The 23,183-nt window shown below is 37.5% G+C and overlaps 1 protein-coding gene across 3 annotated transcripts in view; it reads right to left on the bottom strand.

The window, feature by feature from the left end:
• DCAF10 (DDB1 and CUL4 associated factor 10) overlaps window positions 1–20,690 on the bottom strand; it is a 44,853-nt gene extending 24,163 nt beyond the window's left edge. The window contains exons 1-2 of one of the 3 annotated variants that reach the window (XM_045469105.1): window positions 20,064–20,690; window positions 8,555–8,668 (exon numbers count right to left, since the gene is read on the bottom strand). In XM_045469105.1, the coding sequence (XP_045325061.1) occupies window positions 8,555–8,668; window positions 20,064–20,593 (644 nt within the window). In that variant the 5' untranslated portion in view covers window positions 20,594–20,690. The remainder of the gene's footprint in view (window positions 1–8,554; window positions 8,669–20,063) is intronic. The other 2 variants (XM_045469104.1, XM_045469106.1) reach the window with 2 other exon arrangements.
• Window positions 20,691–23,183: the final 2,493 nt, after the last annotated feature.

The raw sequence follows: 23,183 nt of genomic DNA, 5'->3' as shown, positions 1-23,183 counted from the left end.
GAGCATCTTCATACATTTAAAAAATTTACAGGATGGGGCAACTGGCTGGCTAAGTTGGTTGAAGCATCTGACTCTTGCTTTCAGCTGGGGTCATGATCTCACAATTCATGGGTTTGAGCCCCACATCGATCTCTGCACTAACAGTGAGGGGCCTGCTTTGAGATTCTCTCTCTCCTCCTCTCTGTGCCTCTCCCCCACTTGCACTCTATTTCTCTCTCAAAATAAATAAATAAAAACTTAAAAAAATAAGTAAGAAATTTAGGGGAAAGATTTTATTTTATTTAGTCTACAGAAAATACTTAAAGTACATATGGATTCAAAACTCCAGTGGGATTATACTGCCCAGTGGTCCACCCTGAAGGGTTTTGGCAAGAGAATGACACGATTAGAGAAGAGTTTCAGAAAGATCTCTGAGGTGGCCAAGTTTTCAAAACTTTTGTATTTTCATAAAAAATAAAGTGGGGGGTCAGCTTTAAAATTTTTATCATAAGGCCACTGAAAAATTAGGCCATTGAAAAATTACCAATGTTGCATGAAAGATATTTTAATACCAATGATGTACAAAGAATATTATCTTGGAACAAAAGCTAACAATTTGAATTGAACAAATTTACCTTGATGAAAAATTCAACACTTTGAATTTAGTTTTCTCATTTTGCCTCAAAGTTTTACCTGTTAAAAAATCTTGGTATTGAAGAATCATTGGTGAAGAGAATAAATTACAGAAAATTAAGAATGTAGATTAGGAGACCAGTTAAAGTACCCATAATTCTTATCCTAAAGCAAGCAGATGCAGAGAATGTAAAGTTGTAGACAAACCCTTGGAAATCTGGCTCAAACTTCTCAAATTAAAACTGTCTAGCCTAATAAGTTAATAAATATATTTTTTAACTTCATAGTCCCTAATAAGCAGGAGACACTCCACACACTGAAACCTATGAATTTATGAATTATAAAACTGCCCCATATGTCCCCATCAGACACCAACATATGACTGTAACAGTTCTGGATAAACTGACATTTGGATAAACTGAGGTTTTCATTATCAGAGGCTAATTGGTAAAGGATAAGAGCAACTGAAATAGAATTTTCTTAAAACAGGTACCAACATTTCATTGTACGCAGGAAAGAAAGTATTGTCTAAAAACCAAAAATCATAAAAATGTTTAATATTTATTTTACATTTATTTAACTATGTGTAAATTCTTTGAATAAGTTAAATGTTCGGGGTTTTTCTTGCATAATCTTTCCAATGAAATTATGACAGCAAAATATGATACCCTTCCTTGATATTTGAGTTTTATACTATAAAAAGAGGATCATTTCTATATAAAAATCAATGGCTTTATCCATTTTCTCAAGGGCCTTTCCTTAGTCCCATGAGATATTCACATAATTCTCTGAAGTATCTACCAAGTCATCATTTCTGTCATTTCCTTTTCTTTAATTGATAACTAGTCTACCTCTATCAGATCCTCATTTGCTAATAATTTTATATGTAATTGATCAGTTTTCTAATATCAGTCTTAGGGTTTTGTGAAATTCCACATCCTTGGCAAGATAAAAAATTTCATGTTCCCAGTGATGAACACTGCATTTACATTATAGTATTTGAAATATACCAATCAGGAAAAGACCAACAAAGACGGTGGGAGGGAAAAAATAGATCCTGGAATATTAAATAGGTATTAATTTTTTTAACTGTCATACCACTAAGTGAATATTCTTATGATAACCTCAACTGCCCTTGTAACCTCATAACTGGGGGACCTTAATTATTAAATGGACTCTTAAACTGACACACAGAGTCCTCATGAATAATAAGTAAATCTGTATAATGGGCTTAAGAATTTAAGTAACATACTTTCCCCCTTACTGTCCCTAAATATGAATAAAGAGAAAATACTCTTTACAACTATCAATATTTTTAGTTTACAAGATAAGCAAACCTTAAAAAACTAAGGAATGAACTAGAAGACATTACTAAGTATATACAAAATCACTATCTAGAGCCAAACCAGGAAATGCATGCCCACATCTCTAAACAGTACTGAGGTGGTCTAACTGAACTGAGCATGAATTCCAGCTCTACCACTTGCTACATATTAAAGATATTGGACAAATCTCTTTAACTGAGTTGCAATTTCTTCATCTCTTACAATGGATACAGTATGTTTCACATCAGGATAATGTAAGAATTAATATTGTATGAAAAGTGCTTCACAAAGGTTTGGCACATGGTAGACACTCAGTAAAAATGGAAGTTAGTATTATTAATAATATACACATAAGCTCATGCCAGAGGACCCCTCAGATTCTCACACAAAACTCTTAAGTGATATGTACTTCTAAAAAAGCTTCAAAATCTGTTTTTCTAACCAACAGATAAGCAAATTCAAATTTGTAAGTGTGGAGTACTAAAGCAGAAACACTGATAGCAGCAAATGAGAGTTGACATTGATAAAGAACAAATTCTAACAGCAGATTAGCCAGAGATCATTTTGAATAGGGGCAAACAATTCAACACATCTTCTCTTTTTGAGATAAGAAAATTTTAATTTGTAAAATATTTAAAACATAGAGAAAATTATGAAGAATATAACAAAGACTGTGATACACACCACCCAGCCTTATCAAATTTTAACAACTTGTTATCTTTCAGATTTCTTTGAACATTACAAACACAACTGAAGCACCCTGAATATCCCTCCCCAATCCCATTCCCCTCCCTCCCTCTCCAGAGGGAACCACTATCCAAAATTTGTCACTCCCCATGCAAGTTTTTAATACCATGAGTTCCTAAGTATGTATCCATAAACAATGTATCGTTTTGTTTTGTGTTCAATTTACTCTGTAAATATTTAATTAGCACCATGTGCTAGGCACAGTTCTAGGTGCTGGGGATAGAGCAGAGAACCAACAAATATGCTTATGTTTGCATATTTCCAAACTTTACATAAATGGTATCACACTGTACAGCTCATTCTATAATTTGCTTTTCTGGCTCAACCTTGAATTTCTGAGATGTATCTCAGATGCTGATGTTTCTAGTTCATTTATTTTAACTGATGTATAGTATTCCATTATATGAGTATACTAGAACTTATCTTCTTCTTAATGGAGATTTGTTTCCAACTCGTATTACTAAAGATGCTATAATGAACCTTCTTTACACATTTCCTTGTTTACATATGCTTTAATTTCTTAAAAAAAAATTTTTGCTCTTCAATTTTACCAGATATTGCTAAATTGCTCTTCAAAATAATTTTATCAATTATACTCCATCAATGATGCCTAAGAGTTTCTACTTCTCAACATCTTTGCCAATACTTAGTATTTCTTCGTTGTTTGTTTTTATTTATATTCTTGTAACTAGGAAGCTTGAAAATTTTTTCCATATTTACTGCTCATTTTAGCTTCTCTTATATGATTTTCTGCCTATTTTGCTCCAGGGTAATTGTTTTATATATTCTGGATGCTAATCCTTTCTTGGCTATGTGCATTGAAAATATGTTCTCCCACCAGCCTATAGGTTATCTTCTCACATTGTTGTCTTTGGTTAAAATGAAGTTTTAAATTTTAATGCAGTCAAACTTAGCAATCCTTTAATGAGTTATGCTTTTTGTATCTTAAAAAAAATCCTTTCTCATCCTTAGAACATAAATATATTCTATATTTCTTCTAAAGCTTTAAAGGTTTGCTTTCATAATTAGGTCTTCAACTGGCAGTTATATTTAGCTATGGTATGAGATAGAAATCTAATCTTCTTTGTTTTTTCATATATATATATATATAAAACCAGTTCTCTCTTTTCCATTTCCCTGCCATTAATCTGTAATGCCCCTGCTGTCATATATCAAATTTCCATATATGCATGGGTCTGTTTCTGGAAGTTCTACTCCATTCCATTAGGCACTTAATCCCTGTCCTAAGACTGTGTTTGATATCAGGAAGACTACCATCTTAGCATCCTTCAAAATTGTCTCAGATATTCTTGGCACTTTGCTGTTCCATATGAATTTTTAAGTTTAAAAAAAAAAAAAAAACCCTGCTGGTATTTTGATTAAAACTGAACTAAATTGGGGCGCCTGGGTGGCGCAGTCGGTTAAGCGTCTGACTTCAGCCAGGTCACGATCTCGCGGTCCGTGAGTTCGAGCCCCGCGTCGGGCTCTGGGCTGATGGCTCGGAGCCTGGAGCCTGTTTCCGATTCTGTGTCTCCCTCTCTCTCTGCCCCTCCCCCGTTCATGCTCTGTCTCTCTCTGTCCCAAAAATAAATAAAAACGTGGAAAAAAAATTTTTTTTGAAAAAAAAAAAAAAACTGAACTAAATTTATAGACTAATTTGGAAAGAATTGACTTCTTTATGATACTGAGTTTTCTCCCTGAGAGAAGATATGCGTTTGTTTTTGCAAGTACCTGGCAGTACTATCAACTTGGATTCAATTTTAAATTGCTGGCTAGATGGTTTTGGACCATATAGTAGTGTGAATTTGGGCCCCATACATGCATGAAGGCGGACTTGTGGTTAGAAACTTACTGAGGAGATTTTCTGACATCCCTCTACCAAGGTCATACTCTACATGAACAGCGTGGTATATTTCTAGATCACCTTAATGCTGTAAGTATAGCCCTTGGGAGTCCCAGCTTTATGCAGAGTTTTCCACTAGATTCCTCATCTTGAACTGGCCATAAAACTAACTCTCCTGTTCACTGTAACTCCTTATACATATCAAAACAGAAGATCAAGGTCACTCACTAGCATTTGGCAAATGCCTCCAGGGTAAAAGCCAGCTGAATACCAATTTACTTATTTGCATTCCTGCTTCTATTTCATTTTTGGCCCTACGATTCCTTTCTTATCAGCTCAATTATACATTAAAAAAATACATTTTAAATACATCTTATTCTGCATTTCTATTTTTAGTAGAAAGGTTGTAAAAGATATTTTAAAATCTTCTATAGCCTAATTTTTATCTACTTGATTTACTAGTTTGGGATGGAAGTGTATTAAAAGTCTCTCACTATGATTATAGACTTGTAATTCCTTATCTGTTTTGTTTTGGGATTTTTTGTTTTGTTTTTTGAAATATACAAATTTCAAATTGTATACAAGTTCCTAATTACATGCTCTGAGTTGATTTTTCCTTTTATCAGTATGTACTGTTGTATTTTTATCCTTATTTAGGCTTTTGATCTTCCATCTGTCCAATAATGATAATCTATATTAGTTTTCTTTTCCCATTTCTGGGCAACTTTTTATCTCTATAAAAAGTATACAGATGATTTCGGTTTTTATTCAAATTGCTGTCTCTGTGTCTTTTAATAAAGAAGATCAATCCATTTATACTTACTGAGAACTACTCATATATTTGGAACTGTTTCTACTCCTTGTTTTCTACTTATCATCCCTTTGCTTGCTTTATTTATTTACTTTATAAAGCTTTCCTGTTTTCTACTAAACCAATCAAGTATTCAGTATTCCCTTTCCCCCCACTTCTGATTTGGAATCTATACACTATATGTCTACTATATTAGTTACCTTTAAGTTTCTTTTTCATTGCATGTATTTAATTACACATTGTTCTGAAAGAGTCTGAAGCTACTTAATATTTCTGCCTTCTTTCTGAACCTGACATGAACCTTACCATATTACACACAACCTATTTGTTGTTACTATCCAAAGCTACACTGTCCAGTTTGGTAGCCATTAGCCACATATGGCTTTTGAGTCCTTGATATGTGGACAGTCTGAATTGGGATGTGCTCTAAGTGTTAAACACCAGATTTTGAAAATTCAACATTCAAAAATGAAAGTAAAATATCTCAATAAATGTTATAATAGTTACATGTTGAAATGATAATGTTTTAGTCCTATTGGGGTAAATAAAACATTAAAAATTAATTTCACTTTTTTTCTTTTTAATATGACTAGGAGAAAATAAATCTAGACTTTTAGTTTTAACTTTGTTTTAAATACACCCCCCCAAAAAACCCTAAATTATTATCTTCCTGCTATTAATAACATTTATCATTTCACCTAATTAAATTCTTCATTATAGAATGACAGTTTACCTGGATATATGGCATGGAGCATTATTTTTCCTTAGTATTTAAGATACTACTTCATAATCTCCTAACATCAACTGTTGCTGTTGAGAAACTTTGTTATAACCTTGAATGATACCTCTGTAGGTATTCTGGCCTCTAACATTGGTGGTTTTTAAGATTTTGTCTTTATCTTTGATCCTCTATAGGGTTTTACTACAACCTGTTTCAATGTACATTTATCTTTAACCTATGTGACATTTAGAGTTTACTTTTGATTCAAGGATTCAGGACCTTCTTTAATGCTAAAAATTCTCTCCCTTTGTGCCTTCAAAAATTAGTTCTCCACCAATCTCTGCATGTTCTTTTTCTATAATTCTTATCATACATACATTGGAGTCTTTCAATCCTCTATGACTTTTAAGTATTCAGTATTTTCCAATCCATTAATTCTCTCATCAATGATGTAAAGGATAATATTTACCCCCTCTTTTGAGTTTTTTATATACTAACTACATTTTTAATTTCTAAGAGTTGTAGTTGGTTTTTTCCAGATTAACCTATTCTCGTTTCATCTCTTTAAATGGAAAGTATTCCTTATTTCTTTGAGCATCCTAAAAATGCTTTAAAGTTTCTCCCAACCAATGGAATACTATGCAGCCGTTAAAAAGAATAAGATTATCCCATGGGTACTAACATGGAATAATCTCTAAATATGTTATTAAATGGAAAAGCCAAGGTATATAATAGTGTGTGTAGTATGCTACCATTTATATAAAAGTGTACGTATGTACGTGTGTGTGTATGCTTGTACATGCATAGACTATCTCAAAAAGGATAGCAAGAAACTGGTAATAGTGGTTGCCTCTGGGGAGGGGAACTGGGTGGCTAGGGGACAGAGGTGGGAGATAGACTTACTTTTCACTGTTTACCCTTTTGTACCTTTGAATTTTGTACCACGTGCATGTATTACCTAGTCAAAAAAAAATAAATAATTTATTTTTAAAAATAAAGTCTTCGTTGGACTACTCCATAAAATTAACTTCATCCAGAAAAAAATGCTTGTTTTAGTTGCTGATTTTATGATATTAGTATGTCTTCATGAGTTTTGGCATTTTGGTTATAGGCTCATTTTGAGTAAGAAAGGTTTTAAGAAAGGTTTTTAATTACTTTTTTTCTTCTCCTATTTAATGGTTTTGTAGTTGCCCCCATTTGGATTTTTGAACCACTAATCCACAATTAGGCCACATAATGACATTAAGTCCTTCAGTTTCCTGATGATATTGGAGCTATCACACATATACATTCAATCACTGACTCAGTAATGGCTTCATTACTGAGTCAGGCCAGGAGGATGTGTCTTAATCAGCCAAAACCCACAGCTTCAGGTAGTGAATAGCTTTTTCCTTTTTTCAGCCTTTCACAAATGGGGCAGGCATTCAGCCTTTCACAAATGGGATAGGCACTCTAGTCAAATGCCTGGCTTTGTGTAGTAATTCTGGCTCTAGTTCCTGCCTCACATAAAGTACTTGGGTACTTCTGATTCTTGACAGGAACTAAAACTACCACACATCAATACCAGATGGAAAACTCAGTGGGCTTGCAGTTTCAGACCTATAACAGCTTCCCTGTGTTCCATTTCTGGCCCACGAAAATGTTTATGTTGTTTCAGAGCCTCGCTATATCTTTTGTGCTATTTATTGTTCAGTGTGTTTGAGGTTACATCAAAACTCAGTAAGTCACTGTGACTAGAAGCAGTTCCCACGTTTTTTTTTTTTTGAACAGTAACAGTAATCGTTATAAAGGGAATATAATCTTATTACATAATGTTTAGAAAACAGAAAATTACTCATTATCCATTCATTCTAACCCATCCTATATTAGCATTGAAAAATATTTCCTTATCTTCTGTATTTCATATTTTTAACAACTTTTATCATGATTTTTACCTATATTGTCCCAAGCATTTGTCCATGTTGATATGTAGTCCCTATGACCATCATTTTAATGACTGCATATTAATCCACCAAGCTGTTCAACTGTTATTTACTTCCCACATTATTAAGAATTTAAGGAGCTTCCAACATGCTTTTATAAAGAAGTTCTCTGTGCAAATGTGTTTTTCCCCCTCAATAGTTTGGAATGGGGAGGGGATAGGTGAGAGAGGCTAAGTAATGGGATTGCCATAATTCTACACAGATCATTAGCCCAAAGACATTGGAGGACTATTGTAATGTGTGGCTCAGGTTCATAATGATGACCCTAATATATGAAGAGAAAAGATAAAATCATATGGAAGTGAAAAATGCATTTCAGAAAAATTCTTATCCAAAATGGTTAACAGTAAGTTTTATAATTAAAGGGTAAGTTTCACAAGGGATAAAATTCACAGTTCACAAATGCATATCATCTAGCACTGCTGGGCAAGACATTACCAATTTTCATTAACTTCCAAAACAGAATATTTTGGGTCACATTAATAAACTTCACTATTTCACTAAAATACTGACCTGATATTATTTACACAGTCTTCATGAGCTTCAGAAAGTGTTTTTATGTGCTTTGAAGATATAGGGTCAAAAAGCAGAACTTCAGTCTGTTCACAAGCAACAGTCAGCACTGACCTGAAAGCAAAGGACACATTTCTCTTTAGTTTTCCAGCATTCTTTCATTATTGATATTTATTTATAATCATACAAACTATAATGAATAACTTTTTTTTACCCATGTTAGTAGCAAATGTTTTTTATTTTTAAAGTTTTATTAATTTTTTTGAGGGGGGGAGGGGCAGAGAGGGAGGGTATGAAAGAGAATCCCAAGCAGGCTCCATGCTCAGCACAGAACCTGACATGGGGCTCGATCTCATCATTGTGAGATCTTGACCTGAGCTGAAATCAAGACTCAAGACACTTAGCTGACTGAGCCACCCAGACACCCCAGTAGCAAGTATTTAAAAGATTGAAATTATCTGCTGTTGGCAATAGTAGGAAATGGTACTCTCAAATATGATAGTGAAGCATAAACTGGTACAGTTTAGGTTCGGAGAGTACCTGTGTCTATCAAACTTTTAGCACCACACTCTAACCAGCGAGCTAAACGGCCAACCTTGTATCTATCAAACTTTTAAATGTGTATAACTTTTGACTCAGAAATTTTTTCTGGGAATTTAATCTAAAGAAATAATCATTTATAAATACAAAGAAACATAAAGATATGCTTCACTGTAATGAGAAATTGAAAGTAACCTAAAAGTACATGAAAGAGGAATGACTGATTCTATAAGCCATGGTACATAATAGTTTGCAATATGGTGCAACATTTAAAAAGAAAGGGGTAAGTTTTATGTGGATATGCAAGAACTCTAAAACACGTTTCTAAATGAGAAAAGCTGGTTGCAGAAAAGCATGCATCGATGAGGCAACTTAGGAAAAAAAATTATATATAACAAAATTATGTATTTCTTTATCAATATCTATTAAAATGTACTGAAAAAGGTTTGGCATATATCCTACCAAACCAGTTAGATAAAATCAAACTTAATCTTTTCCTTTATAGTTTTTAGTATTGTCTCTTGTTTCAGCCCTTTCCTGTTACAAAGTTATATAATTATAAACCTTTTATAAGTTGCATTTTGATTTCTGAAAAGCAACTGTGTTTTATTTAAGTCTTAGTTTTCTGTGGGCACTGCTTTCAGATTCAGATCTAGCAAATGAAATCTTAAGTCTTTGAAACTGCAGGCCTGGTCTCAATTTATAGCTCCAGTAATAAATGGAATTTGTACACTTAACATTAAAATACATAAAATAAAAATATTTTTAATTTTTTAAAGTAATCTCTACACCCAACATGGGGCTTGAACTTACAATCCTGAGATCAAGAGCCACATGTTCTACTAACTAAGCCACCAGAATGCCCCAAGACAAAATTTTAATTAAAAAAAAAAAAATTATTTGAGAGAGAGAGAACACACGTGCTTGAGCAGGAGAGAGGGGCAGAAAGAGACAGAACCTCAAGCAGGCTCCATGCTCAGCATGGAGCCAGATGTGGGGCCTGATCCCATAATCCTGGGATCATGACCTGAGGCAAAATCAAGAGTCGGACACTCAACTGACTGAGCCACCCAGGTGTACCCCCAAGACAATTTTAAGTAGCCAAAATTTTCTATTTATTTATTTATTTATTTATTTATTTATTTATTTATTGTCTATTTATTTTTGAGACAGAGAGACAGAGAATGAACGGGGGAGGGTCAGAGAGAGAGAGGGAGACACAGAATCTGAAACAGGCTCCAGGCTCCGAGCTGTCAGCACAGAGCCCGACGCGGGGCTTGAACTCATGAACCGCGAGATCATGACCTGAGCCGAAGTCGGAAGCTTAACCGACTGAGCCACCAAGGCGCCCCCAAAATTTTCTATTTAGAACAAACTTTTTAGATAAAGTAGGAGAGGGAAAAAATCTAAATTGAAATCTTTTCCATATTTAGTAATCGTGAAATTGTCCTTTAAAGGGTGTCCATAGGAACCCTTTTTAAAAAAATTTTAATGTTTGTTTATTTTGAGAGAGCCAGACAGAGCACAAGCAGGGGAGGGGCAGAGAGAGAGGGAGACATGGAATCCAAAGCAGCCCCCAGGCTCTGAGCTGTCAGCACAGAGCCTGACACAGGGCTCGAACCCACAAGCCGTGAGATCATGACCTGAATGGAAGTTGGATGCTTAACCAACTGAGCCACCTAGGCTCCCCGGCAAAACCTTTTTTGAAATATCTGGACTTCAGGATTTTTGTGCTGGTTGATCAACATGAGTAAAAATATTCAAATTAATATCCATAATTTTAAAGCTAGCCATTTTTGTTGTTATTCAGAAGAGTCACAGAATGAACTTTACTCCTTTTTGTGCATAAAAGTAAATGAATCGCTGATTCTTGGAGAGTCTTTACCTTAAACACTGTAAGATATGGGGCGCCTGGGTGGCGCAGTCGGTTAAGCGTCCGACTTCAGCCAGGTCACGATCTCGCAGCCCGTGAGTTCGAGCCCCGCGTCAGGCTCTGGGCTGATGGCTCAGAGCCTGGAGCCTGTTTCCAATTCTGTGTCTCCCTCTCTCTCTGCCCCTCCCCCGTTCATGCTCTGTCTCTCTCTGTCCCAAAAATAAATAAACGTTGAAAAAAAAAAAAATATTAAAAAAAAAAAAAAACACTGTAAGATATCTATAAAACTGATACTCATTGTTTTGTTTTAATACAAATAATTTTTGTACATGGCATGATTTGTAACTTTTTAAAATGCACATCAGGGGCGCCTGGGTGGCGCAGTCGGTTAAGCATCCGACTTCAGCCAGGTCACGATCTCACGGTCCGTGAGTTCGAGCCCCGCGTCAGGCTCTGGGCGGATGGCTCGGAGCCTGGAGCCTGTTTCCGATTCTGTGTCTCCCTCTCTCTCTGCCCCTCCCCCGTTCATGCTCTGTCTCTCTCTGTCTCAAAAATAAATAAAAAAACGTTAAAAAAAAAAATTTAAAAAAAAAATGCACATCAATTGTCCCAATATCAAAGCCTACACTTTTCTCATTGGTTTGAAACGTGATCTTTATCATATATACATTTTGTTTCTGGATTCTACACCCCATTCTATGCAATACCACCACATTATTACAATTTCTAAACGGTTTTCTATGTGGTAAAGCAAGATCTCCTCATTGCTTTTTTTTAAATTAACTTATTTATTTTGAGAGAGCAAGACAGCCTGTGCACAAGTGAAGGAGAGCCAGAGAGAGAGGGAGAGAGAGAATCAAAAGCAGGCTCCATGATGACAGCTCATGAAATGTGAGATCATGACCTGAACGGAAATCAACAGTAGGACGCTTAACCAACTGAGGAATTTTTTTTTTTTTTTAATTTTTTTTTCAACGTTTTATTTATTTTTGGGACAGAGAGAGACACAGCATGAACGGGGGAGGGGCAGAGAGAGAGGGAGACACAGAATCGGAAACAGGCTCCAGGCTCCGAGCCATCAGCCCAGAGCCTGACGCGGGGCTCGAACTCACAGACCGCGAGATCGTGACCTGGCTGAAGTCGGACGCTTAACCGACTGCGCCACCCAGGCGCCCCACCAACTGAGGAATTTTAAATATAGCATGTCAGGTCCTACTAAAAAACCTTGTTGGTATTTTTACTAGGATGCACTGACTTTCCAAATTAATTCAGTGGAATTTGTATCATTCAGTATTGAATCATCCATCAGTAACATATACACCCTCCCACATATTCAAGATTTTCTTAGCAAGAGTATCTTAGCAATTCTTGGGCCTTTAAACATCCTTATACATTTCAAATCAATTTATCAAGTTATGTACACACACACACAAGTCCAGCTATGGATTTTCAGATTATAATAAATCTATATAAAAGTTTACATAGAATTGAAATCTTTATAATATGGAGTCTTTCAATCCATGAACATGGTGTATTTCCATTTACCATGGAGATTTTTCTCCATATGGGTCATACCTATCTTTTCTTAGATTTATTCGTGGGTACTTGACCATTTTTTTCATACTTTTGTAAATATTCTTTTTTAAATTTTGCTTTGTTGTTGGGGTACAGAAATGCAATTGATTTTAAAATAATTTATCCATTAATCTTGCTGTTTTAATACTTTACCTGTAGGTTACTTTAGGTTTTCTTTGTCGATAATCGTATCATCTACAAGCAAATGCTTTGTTCTTTTTTAATACTTTTTTCCTTGCTGCACTGGCTAGAACTTTCGGTATAATGTTAAATAGAAATGTTACTATAGCAGGCATGCCTCTCATTCCTGATCTTCAAGAATACATTCACTGTTTCATCATTAAGTACAATGTTTGCTGTAGAGTTTTTTTGTTTGTTTTTCTTTTGTGGGGGATAGATTTGTTATTGGATTAAGAAATTTTCTTCTACTTCAAATTTGCTGTTTTTTTCATTGATATATGTTCAATTGCATAAAAGTTTTCCAACACTTACTGAAATTATCCTAGGTTTTTCCTTCAATATGTTAATGTAGTGATTTACATTATTTTATTTTCTAAACCTTTGATTTCTACTGTAGAGCTTATTTAACTCATTTGGCTAAAGCTGTGGGCTCACATTTCTGGCTTCTCTTCCTTTCATAGATCTTGGCCCTGCAATTTACTTATTACCTTATTTCTCTAATTCCCTCAAACACAAATTTTTATATCATTAAATATTTATATTTTTTCTAGCTTTTCTAATTATTCTCTGTTGAAGGGTTGGGCCAAACCACCTACTCTACTTCTTCTGGAAAGCTATAATCTCTACCTCTTGCATCTGAAGTGATGTCACCCCTTTTCATTCTGAATATTGTTTGCTTGCGCATTCTCTTAATCAGTATGAGTGTTTTTCATTTTTATTTGTCTTTTCAAAGATAAGATTTTCTCTGGTGAGTATTTCTACTGCATTTTAAAAAGTTCACCAGTTCCACTCTGTTACTCTATTTCCTTCCTTCTCCTTTCTTTGCTTACTTTGCTATTATTTGCACATAATTTCACTATTCTTTCTTGAGATAGATACTTAGCTCATTTTTACTTGTCTTCCTTTCCAGTTTATTAATGACTATTATTTTCCTAGTAAGTACTGTTTTACTTGTATCTTACAAGTTTTGAGACATGTGGTACTTTCTTTATCATTCAGTGCTAAATATTTCTAATGTCCATTATCATTTCTTTTTTGGCCCATATGCTATTTATAAATGTTTCTTCACTTGAAAATACTTGAGGTTTTTCTAGTTATCTTTCTGTTATTGATTTCTAGTGATCACACTGTACTGATATACTGTAACTTCTTTGATAATCTTTTAAAATGTGGCCTTGTAAGTGAAAATTTTATAAATCTTCCTTGTGTGTTTGGGAAAAAAAAATGCAGGAGGCAGCTGTTACATATAGCTAAGTGTGATATTTAAAAATGTTAAACATTCAATAGTAATATAAACATGAATAAAAATTTTTCAACATTTTAAACATAAACTAACCTATAAATTATAAAAACTCTTCCCAAGTGATAGTTCTAATTGTTTGTCATATTATTCTAGTAATTTCCATTATTTGTTAATTTTTGGAAATATTAGCCATAATCTTTTCTTTGACCCAGATGCCGTTGTCTGCATCATGAATTGGCATAAAGAATTACATAAAGCCCCTCCAAAAATGTCCACATTAAATAGGTAGTCATTAAGTAACTTGTAGTCTTCATAAGTAATAAAAAAATTACTTAACATCAACAGAATTGTTTATCGGGCCACATCCTCTTTTTAGCTTTTGCTGAAGTAAGTATATTAAAAATTTTTAGCACTTATGCTTGTTGTTAATTTTGTGTATTAAATATGTATACAATTATGTTAATAACTAAGCCACAAAAAGAATCTGTTGATATATCATGTTTAATTATAATCCTTTAGTCCAGATGACAATATAATATAGCAGTTAAAAGCATAATAAGCCAGGGTACAAACCCTTTGTTTAATGACCTTTCTGCTTCTCAGTTTCCTCAACTGAATGTTCCTGAGATTTATGTTGGTGATCAGTTTCATTAATAAAATGAGTGTTTACTGATGCCCATGGTAGGCAGGTATTCAGTGGATTTTAGCAGACTTAGCCCACTAAATAATGGTGAAATTCAGTAGGAATAAAATTAGGGATCTGCATCCCTAGAGTAATGACATCCATAAACCATCCCTAGAGGCCTCATTCATCTGCTGTGGATTCTGTTCTGTCATGGAGTGCACGCTATGCCAAGAGAGTTACTATGTCTGGATGGTGCCTGCAGTAGTGCTAGTACTCTTGTCTGACTGACTTGTTTATCTCTCTGGATCTCTCCGGAGGCTCCAGTTCTCACAAATGACTATGTGAGAATGGCTGGGAAACTGCCTGAGAAAGGCAGGCAGCCCCACACTAAGGGAAGTTAAACGGTCACTGGGCATTTGCCTATGGATTTTTTTTGTGTGGGGAGGGGTATCTGGCATGGATAAGGAGCACTTTGAACTGATGCTGCAGCTCTCCAGTGAGATGCTTGTTGGTAGCTTGCTGTGCCAGCTCTTAACTCCGTAGTTGTTATATAATGGGTTACTCTAGGAGGTCCCATGGAAGGTACTCAATGGGCTTGGGGCAGTAACTATTCAACCACTATGGACATATATGAATATTTTTACAACTGGTACAGCTGAACCAATGTGTACTGATTATCAGGCCTGGACACGGCATACTGCCCTTTAAAGCAAGATTTTAAGTGGTGTTTTGATCTTATGTTTGTGTCTGCACAACTGAAGTATATACTATAATGTACATTAAAATCTTTCTTCATGATAAACTTGATACATATATTTTAAACCTAAAAGACTCATCCAAGTTCAGAGCTGTTTTATTTTCCACGTGAATTGAGCTTTTATCAGCATGACCTCCATCTCTAGTAATTTTGCCTTAAAGCCTAGTTTGTATATTAATATAGCTCACTAGCTTTTGTTTAGAATGTGTTTATTTTTGTCTATCCTTTTGAACATATTAAGTACTATTATACTTATTATACTTAGTAATATTTGGATTTATTTTCAGTCATTCTTTGTGCTTTTTTTTTTTTTCCAGCCATCCTTTGTGCTTTCTTTTTTTAATGTTTATTTTTAAGACAGACAGTGCTAGCAGAAGAAGGGCAGAGCGAGGGAGACACAGAATCCAGAGCAGCCTCCAGGCTATGAGCTATCAGCACAGAGCCTGATGCAGTGCTCGAACTCATGAACCGCCAGATTATAACCTGAGCCAAAGTTGGATGCTTAACTGACTGAGCCACCCAGGCACCCCTTCTTTTTTAAAAAAATTTTAATGTTTATTTATTTTTGAGAGAGAGAGACAGAGCATGAGTTGGGGAAGAGAAGAAAGAGGAGACACAGAATCCAAAGCAGGCTTCAGGCTCTGAGCTGTCCCACACAGCCCAATGTGGGGTTCGTACTCAGACTGTGAGATCATGACCTGAGACGAAGTCGGATGCTTAACCGACTATGCCACCCAGGCATCCCTGTGCTTTCTATTTATTATACCTTTTCTACTTTTTTTTTCCCTTTATTGTCTTTTTTTGAAGTATTTCTTTCTCATTCCATATTTTTTCCTCTACTAGTCTGGAAATAATATATTCTTTCTTGTATTTTAGTGTTTAACTTGCAGATTTTAATATGCAAACATTAAAACCTAAAGTTATGATGTTAAATTCTCCCTCAAGGAAACAAGAAATTTAGAACATTCCTTCCTAATTTGTTACTGTTTTTTTTTCAATTTTAGTTCCATCTTTGTTCATTCCAAAAGACAAAATTGAAGTTATATTTAGTTTCACATGCATATTTCATTTCTTTATTCTTCATTCTTTCTACCATCTCAGATCTTCCTGTTGGAAACTCTTCTCTTTGAACTTCAAACTTCATTATTGAAGGTCTGGTGGCAAACTCACTGAGCTTTGCTTGTGTATGTATTTACTTCATCTTTGTTCTTGACAAAAATGTGTTCTTGACAAAAATGAAGATCCCCATCTTTATTGGGTATAGACATCTAGATTGGAAATTTTTTTCCCCCAGCATACTGAAAATAATCACCACTGTCCTCTGATTTACACTATTATTTTAAATATTTTTTTTAAGTTTATTTATTTTTGACAGAGAGAGAGAGACAGAGCATGAACAGGGGAGGGGCAGACAGAGAGGGAGACACAGAATCTGAAACAGGCTCCAGGCTCTCAGCTGTCAGCAGAGCCTGACGCGGGGCTCGAACTCATGGACCATGAGATCATGACCTGAGCCAAAGTCGGATGCTCAACCGACTGAGCTATCCAGGCGCCCCTGATTTACACTATTATTGATGACTAATTGACTATCACTCTCATAATTAATCCTTTGAAGGTATTTTTTCTCTAGCTTTTAAGATTTTCCGTTTGTTGTCCTGGAGTCCCTGTATGTCTAGAAAGGATTCCTATTTGGGGTCTGCTGGGCATCTTAAATCATGGTCTGGCGACTTTCTTCAGTTCTGGAAAGTTCTCAGCTATTATCTCTTCAAATGGGTGTTGTTGTTTTTTTGCCCCATTATCTGTCTCATTTTCTTCAGGAGCTTACCAAATATATACTATGCCTTTTCTCTCTATGCAACATGTCACTAACCTCCTTAATATTTTCAATCTCCGCATCTTTCCTGTCTCCATTTTAAATAATTTCTTCACTTCTGTTTTCCAATACACTAATTCTCCCTACAGCAGTCACACATATTGTTATCTACCAACATTATCAAATTTCATTTTTCAAAATGTCATCCTAGGAGGTGTTACTGTACAACATTTTTGGAATTCTTTAGAAATTACCTCTACTCCATGTATCCTTTACATTTCTTTTTTAGTGCCAAATTCTCTCTCGTCTGATCTCTATTAAATTCATAATTTTAATTCTTACTTCCTGTGTCACCTCTCCTTGTCTGTACTGAGAAGTCCTTATAAGTGACAATGGCAATGTACCTCGTAAGCTGATTTAACCCATCCAACTGAGGGTTATGAGAAATTATCTCCTTTAACACAGATGTCATTTTTCTATAAAATTATTTTAAGTCCTATGAAAATCTGGAGCATATTAGTAGATATAGTAAGAATACTAAAAAATTAAAACACTTAACTATTTTCACCTATTACCTTGACACAGAAAAGAACAGCAATGTGCAATGTTGGCCACAGTATGCAGAGACAGGTACTTTCAATGGAGTATTTCAGGCAACAGGAATGAGAATTAGTGAAATCTTTGCAGAGGGCAATTTGATAATAGGTATCCAAAATCTTCATAACCTTTGACTCATTCTAGGGAATTATCATGAGGACATAAATCTAAAAATTTTATTTATACAGGTTTTATTTAAATAAATGAAAAAATTTAAAGAATGCTGTAGAAATATATTAACATAAGTAATTCACAATATACTATGAAAAAAAGCAGGCAACAAAATGACTCCATGTTTATATTAAAATAAACATCATACAGGGGCACCTGGATGGCTCAGTTGGAAGAGCATGTGACTCTTGATCTCGAGGTCCTGAGTTTGAGCCCCACGTTGAGATTACTTAAACAAATAAATAAAACCTTTTAAAATAGGTAGATAACCATATACAAAGAAAAAAATTCCTTGGCTAGCCATTCAATCTCTGCAATTATAACTGCTGTTTAGCTTCTTTTTGCTCATTTATTGCCTAGGTCTTCTAGAATGAGTATATGTCAACTGCAAATTAAACAGTGTTGAATTATTTTAAGTATCAGAATACCTAACTACTTTTTAAAAAAATGTCTGTATGGGACACTATTGTCCATATTCAAACACAACTATCAGTAATATATTCCTCATTCTAATAGCACTGACAATGGGAACTCCTTCTTCATAATTCGTTCTACCCGTCACCTGAACCTAAAATCCCACTTCCAGAGAGTAGAAACAGCTATTTCTGAAAGCCTGACAGAATAGGTAGGGGGGTGGGAAGAAAGAAGTTGGGGTATGGAGAAGAAAGGAACCAAATGTTTATGAGGAACAGATTCTTGGTATTTTAGGAGGAGCTTTAGGAATAGGGCTTGGATGGAAAGAGGAGTGGGGAAAGGCAGTTCCGTGAATAAACTTCAGCAATAGTTTCTCCTCTCTTCCCTGTATTCAGGTGCACATTCATTGCTATAGGTTCCACCCAACTGCTGTTAGTAAAAACCCCCAGAGATCCTAGCATCAAGCATAATTAGGAAGAAGCACCCACATCAGTGAAATGGAATATGGTGTGCCTCCTCACCATGAAATTTCAGAGTCTGCTACTTTTCTCCTTTGTTAGCGTATTTTAGGTTTTGCTTTAGCAAAAGATTTTGCTTTGTTAAGCTATCATCTTTCGGCTTCACTAGCATGACAAACTGATCCTCCAACCAAAGGTCCTTTAACATACCATTTCCTCTATCTGAAATGCGTCTCTGCTCTCCCCCATCTTATCTTGGCTAGTTCATCTTCTACTCATTTTTCTGTTCTTGGTCAAATGTTATTTCTTCCAGAAACCTCAAACACCCTAGTATACAACAGGTTCCCTCAAGCTTTTATCCAATTTATAAATATATATTATGAATTATTTAGTATGGTCATTAATATGTAGTTGAACTAGTATGTCCCAAGCGTAATAAAAGTGGTCCCATTAGCTGCTTTTGCTCACCACCGCAACTTCTGCATCTGGAACATAGCAAGTGCTCAACAAATATTTGTTGAATGAGAGAATGAATAAATAAGCAGCTAAGCAAATGACTAGGAATCCAAAGGCCTTATCGGGTAAGAGTTAAATTAACTATGTCCTCTCAGGGTAGAACTGTGGGTCAAGTTTTTCCTTTGTTCCTTGTTGAACTCGTTTGTGTACTCATCAAAGTTTTAAAAATACCTGTTATTTTGAAAATTCCCCCAAACCCAAAGCAAACTGAGGCCAAACATGAAATATTTACTCTGCCAGGAAAAAGGCTGGATACCCTTAACAGAAGCATCCAGTCTAGCCTGGGGACTTCACAAATGCCCCACATCATAAGACACCACTCGGCCGCCTCGTCGTAGTATCCTCCCGGAGCCAAGGAAAGTACCCTTCTCCTTGTCCCCTCAGGGCAAGTCAGGCGCAAAGTTCGTGGAACCTGCAGGGTCCCTACCCTCGTCAGTGAGGAGAAAAATGCAAGGCCGGATGACAGGGAAACAAGGAGCCTTTACCGCACAAGTTATCTGCCAGGCACGTACTGCGTACCAGAGAACCGGGCTCTAGCCCCACCGCGCCGAGTCCCGAGGAGCACACAGGAGTCCTGGGCCTGCCCACCTCCAAGGGCTGGGCGGAGACCTCCAACAGCCACAGGGCACTTCACAAAGTGCCGGGGGAAGAGGCCTGCGGGCCGGTGACCCCGAACCCCCGGCCCCCGCAAACGGGAGGCAGAAGCAGGCGGAGGCCGGCACCCGCCCTCCGAGGAGCCTCGCTTACCCGTCGGGGGAGTACTCGAGGTTGAAGACCGCGCCGTGGGTACGGGTGCTGAGGTACACCGAGTCCGCGGGATGGATGGAACCATAGAGATTAGTCATGGTGCGGAAATTGTCCCGCGCTGGGTCCACGAACAGCCCACGGCCCAGACTGCGTTCTCTCAGCCACCCGAACAGCCGAGCACCGAGGCCGTGGCGGCCCCGGCCCCCCGCCCTGCAGTCGGGCCCGGGTCGCCGGCGCGCCGGGGAGGGCGGTGACGGCTGTCCCTGGGTGGAAGCTGCAGAGGAGTCCAGAGCTGCGTGAGGCTCGAGCTCCCCGGCGTGTGCGGCCGGGGGCAGCGAGGGGACGCCGGGACGGCGAGGGCTCCGGGAGGGCGACGGGGGAGGGGCTGCGTCAGCCTCGGGCTGCGGCGGCACGGGCGGGGAAGGGAGCGGCCCCGCTGCCGTTGCTTGCCCTGCATGGGATGCCGGCTCCTCAGTCCCGGTTCCGGCCGTCCCATCCCCTCCCGGACTACCGGGCCCGAAGGTAAACATGACCAACGCGCCCGCCCCCCCCCACTCCCGGGCCGCTGCCCCGCCGGCCGACACCTCACCGATCCCACCGCCACTTCCGGCGTGCGACGGCCTAACCCCGCCGGCTGGGAAACACGTGCTGCTCCTGGCCATCATCCGTTGGGGACCGCGAAAGTGGGGACACAGCCGACGGCGGGTGTTTTAGCCCCGAAGGGACGATGGTTGGAAACGACTAGCGGTGTTTGAGCGCAAATGAGGATGCCCAGGATCCTAGCTATATGGGGCAGTGTTAGCATCAGGGTACCGCGTGCGACAGAGTCAATCTGTAGTTGTCAATCATCGTGACCAGGGATGACTGGGCCTAAATGGCCAAAGGGGTGGACTATGATGATGTACTGTTATCCTCACTTTATGATAAGGTAACAAGGGGAAGAAATTACCATATTGTGTGCAGGTCCCACATACTGAGTCGCATGGTGTACTGCCTACTTGGACTCAGAGTAAGTACTCAGGTTCACTGTTGGCGCTAAAAGCCCAGGTCCTGGAAAACGGGGGCCTGGAAAAGGGGGCCTACTGGTGCCCTGAATATCTGCCTAACTCCCAGCTACTGCCCAGTAGGTCAGGAGTTTATCAAGACCAATGTCTTCCTCTCCTCAGGAAGGAGCGTATATCCAGCAAGAGTCACTGAATGGAGCTGGAGACCTGAATCAAATCAACCTGACAAACAACAGAGCCTGTGGTCAATCCTGCTTACAAGTGCCAGGGCACAGACAGCATTACAGATGCAAGACCCTTCACCATTGCTGTTAAAGATCAATATATACTACTCCTTTGTAAAAAAGAGTTAACAGGAACTGCAGTATTTCTTCAGGAGGGAAGGAGAGTTCAATAAAAGAAAGCTTGAGGTACAAGGAAAGGTAGATAAAAGAACTGACAACTCTTCTAGGTACTGACAACTCTTGATTGAGAGCTGTGTTGTAGAAAGCACACATTTGATGACTGAGGATAAACCTGGAGGATCTTTGTAGGAAGAGCTATCCTGTGAGGATAGATCTGAAGGATCTCCAGTATAAGGGAATGAGATTTGGAGAGCTGAACATTCAGCAAGTCCTCCAACCAGGAAAGTTAGTAGTTATTCGGCTCTCCTGTCCATGAGGTGATTGAAAACAGGGCAAGAAGCAAGCGTCTTGAGTTCAGAGATCATAGCAGCCATTCCTCTGGAGGTACTCTCCATGTTGCCCACACAGAGCAGAAGGGGTAGGCAAAGGTCTATTTTGTGATTAATAAATTATGTCCCTTAATGACCCCCAACATTTGGCTGCAACAAATAACAGAGGCCCTCTGCTTGACCCCTAAGTTATGGTCAATGGCTAAAATTTTACGGTCTACAAAACACTGACCATTTACCAATATTATTAATTTTTTTTTAATTTTTTTTTCAACGTTTATTTATTTTCGGGACAGAGAGAGAGCATGAACGGGGGAGGGGCAGAGAGAGAGGGAGACACAGAATCGGAAACAGGCTCCAGGCTCTGAGCCATCAGCCCAGAGCCTGATGCGGGGCTCGAACTCATGGACCGTGAGATCGTGACCTGGCTGAAGTCGGACACTTAACTGACTGCGCCACCCAGGCGCCCCTATTAATTTTTTTAATAGGTAAAATAGAACAGTTTTAAAAGGTTACATATTCCAAGGTATTTAAGATACAATTCCAACAGAAAAATATAAGCTCTGCAATGAAATTTTGTGCTGCCTCAAGATAATCAGATTTCACAGTTCAGGCAAATCAGGATTAACACACTATAGTCCCAAAACTGATTAAGAAATGTTCACTAACAATTTAGAGAATCTAGAGAAGCAAAATGAGAAGAAAATATTTTTTAGGTTTGCATGTTATCTCTGTTAGATAATGAGAATGATTCTTGAGAAGATAGCCAAAAAAGGCAACGGTGGCTATAACACACAGAACAAGTCATTCAGTAATGCCAGGGTTTGCTTTTTTCCTTTTCTTTCTTATGCTTCTTCTTAAAATGGGAGTCCTCACTTATCCCAAATAATTTTTACTAAAACCTAAAATAAGAATAAATTACATAAGGACTACAATTCTGTTGAGATGACCATGATTTTACAACTCATCAGTAGAAAAAAAAATTACTGGAAGTTACCTGAGAAGGTACTAAAGAAGTTAACTGAGAAGCTACTAAAGATAGATTAACTGTGCCTGTCCTGTTTACCCACTGCCTTTGAGAGCCTTTAAATACAACCATGTCATGTTAACAAGGAAAATGGCTACAAATCAGTCTATACAGACCAATTTCTATTGGTCTAGACACTATTTTCAAGTGCTAAAAAATTTTCAACTCCAACTGCTCAACTTCACAGATACCAGTTGATCAGAAATGCCTAAAGCATCCTATGAACTTCTTTCCCCTGATGTTCCTTTTAGATCACAACACAAGGAAACAACTGGCAAAGGTTTCCAAAGGTTTCCGAAATTAACAAACGTTTCCTCACACACCCCTGGACACCCCCAACACTTAGGCTCTATCTCATTAAGCAGGCCGGGAGCAAATTCATTTACTTTCTTCCCTATCCACTGACTAGAAGTTTT

Source organism: Leopardus geoffroyi, chromosome D4, assembly GCF_018350155.1.
Source record: "Leopardus geoffroyi isolate Oge1 chromosome D4, O.geoffroyi_Oge1_pat1.0, whole genome shotgun sequence".
Classification (NCBI taxonomy): domain Eukaryota; kingdom Metazoa; phylum Chordata; class Mammalia; order Carnivora; family Felidae; genus Leopardus; species Leopardus geoffroyi.
Note: the sequence above shows the minus strand (reverse complement) of the source record. Positions and strands in the feature narration are given on the sequence as shown.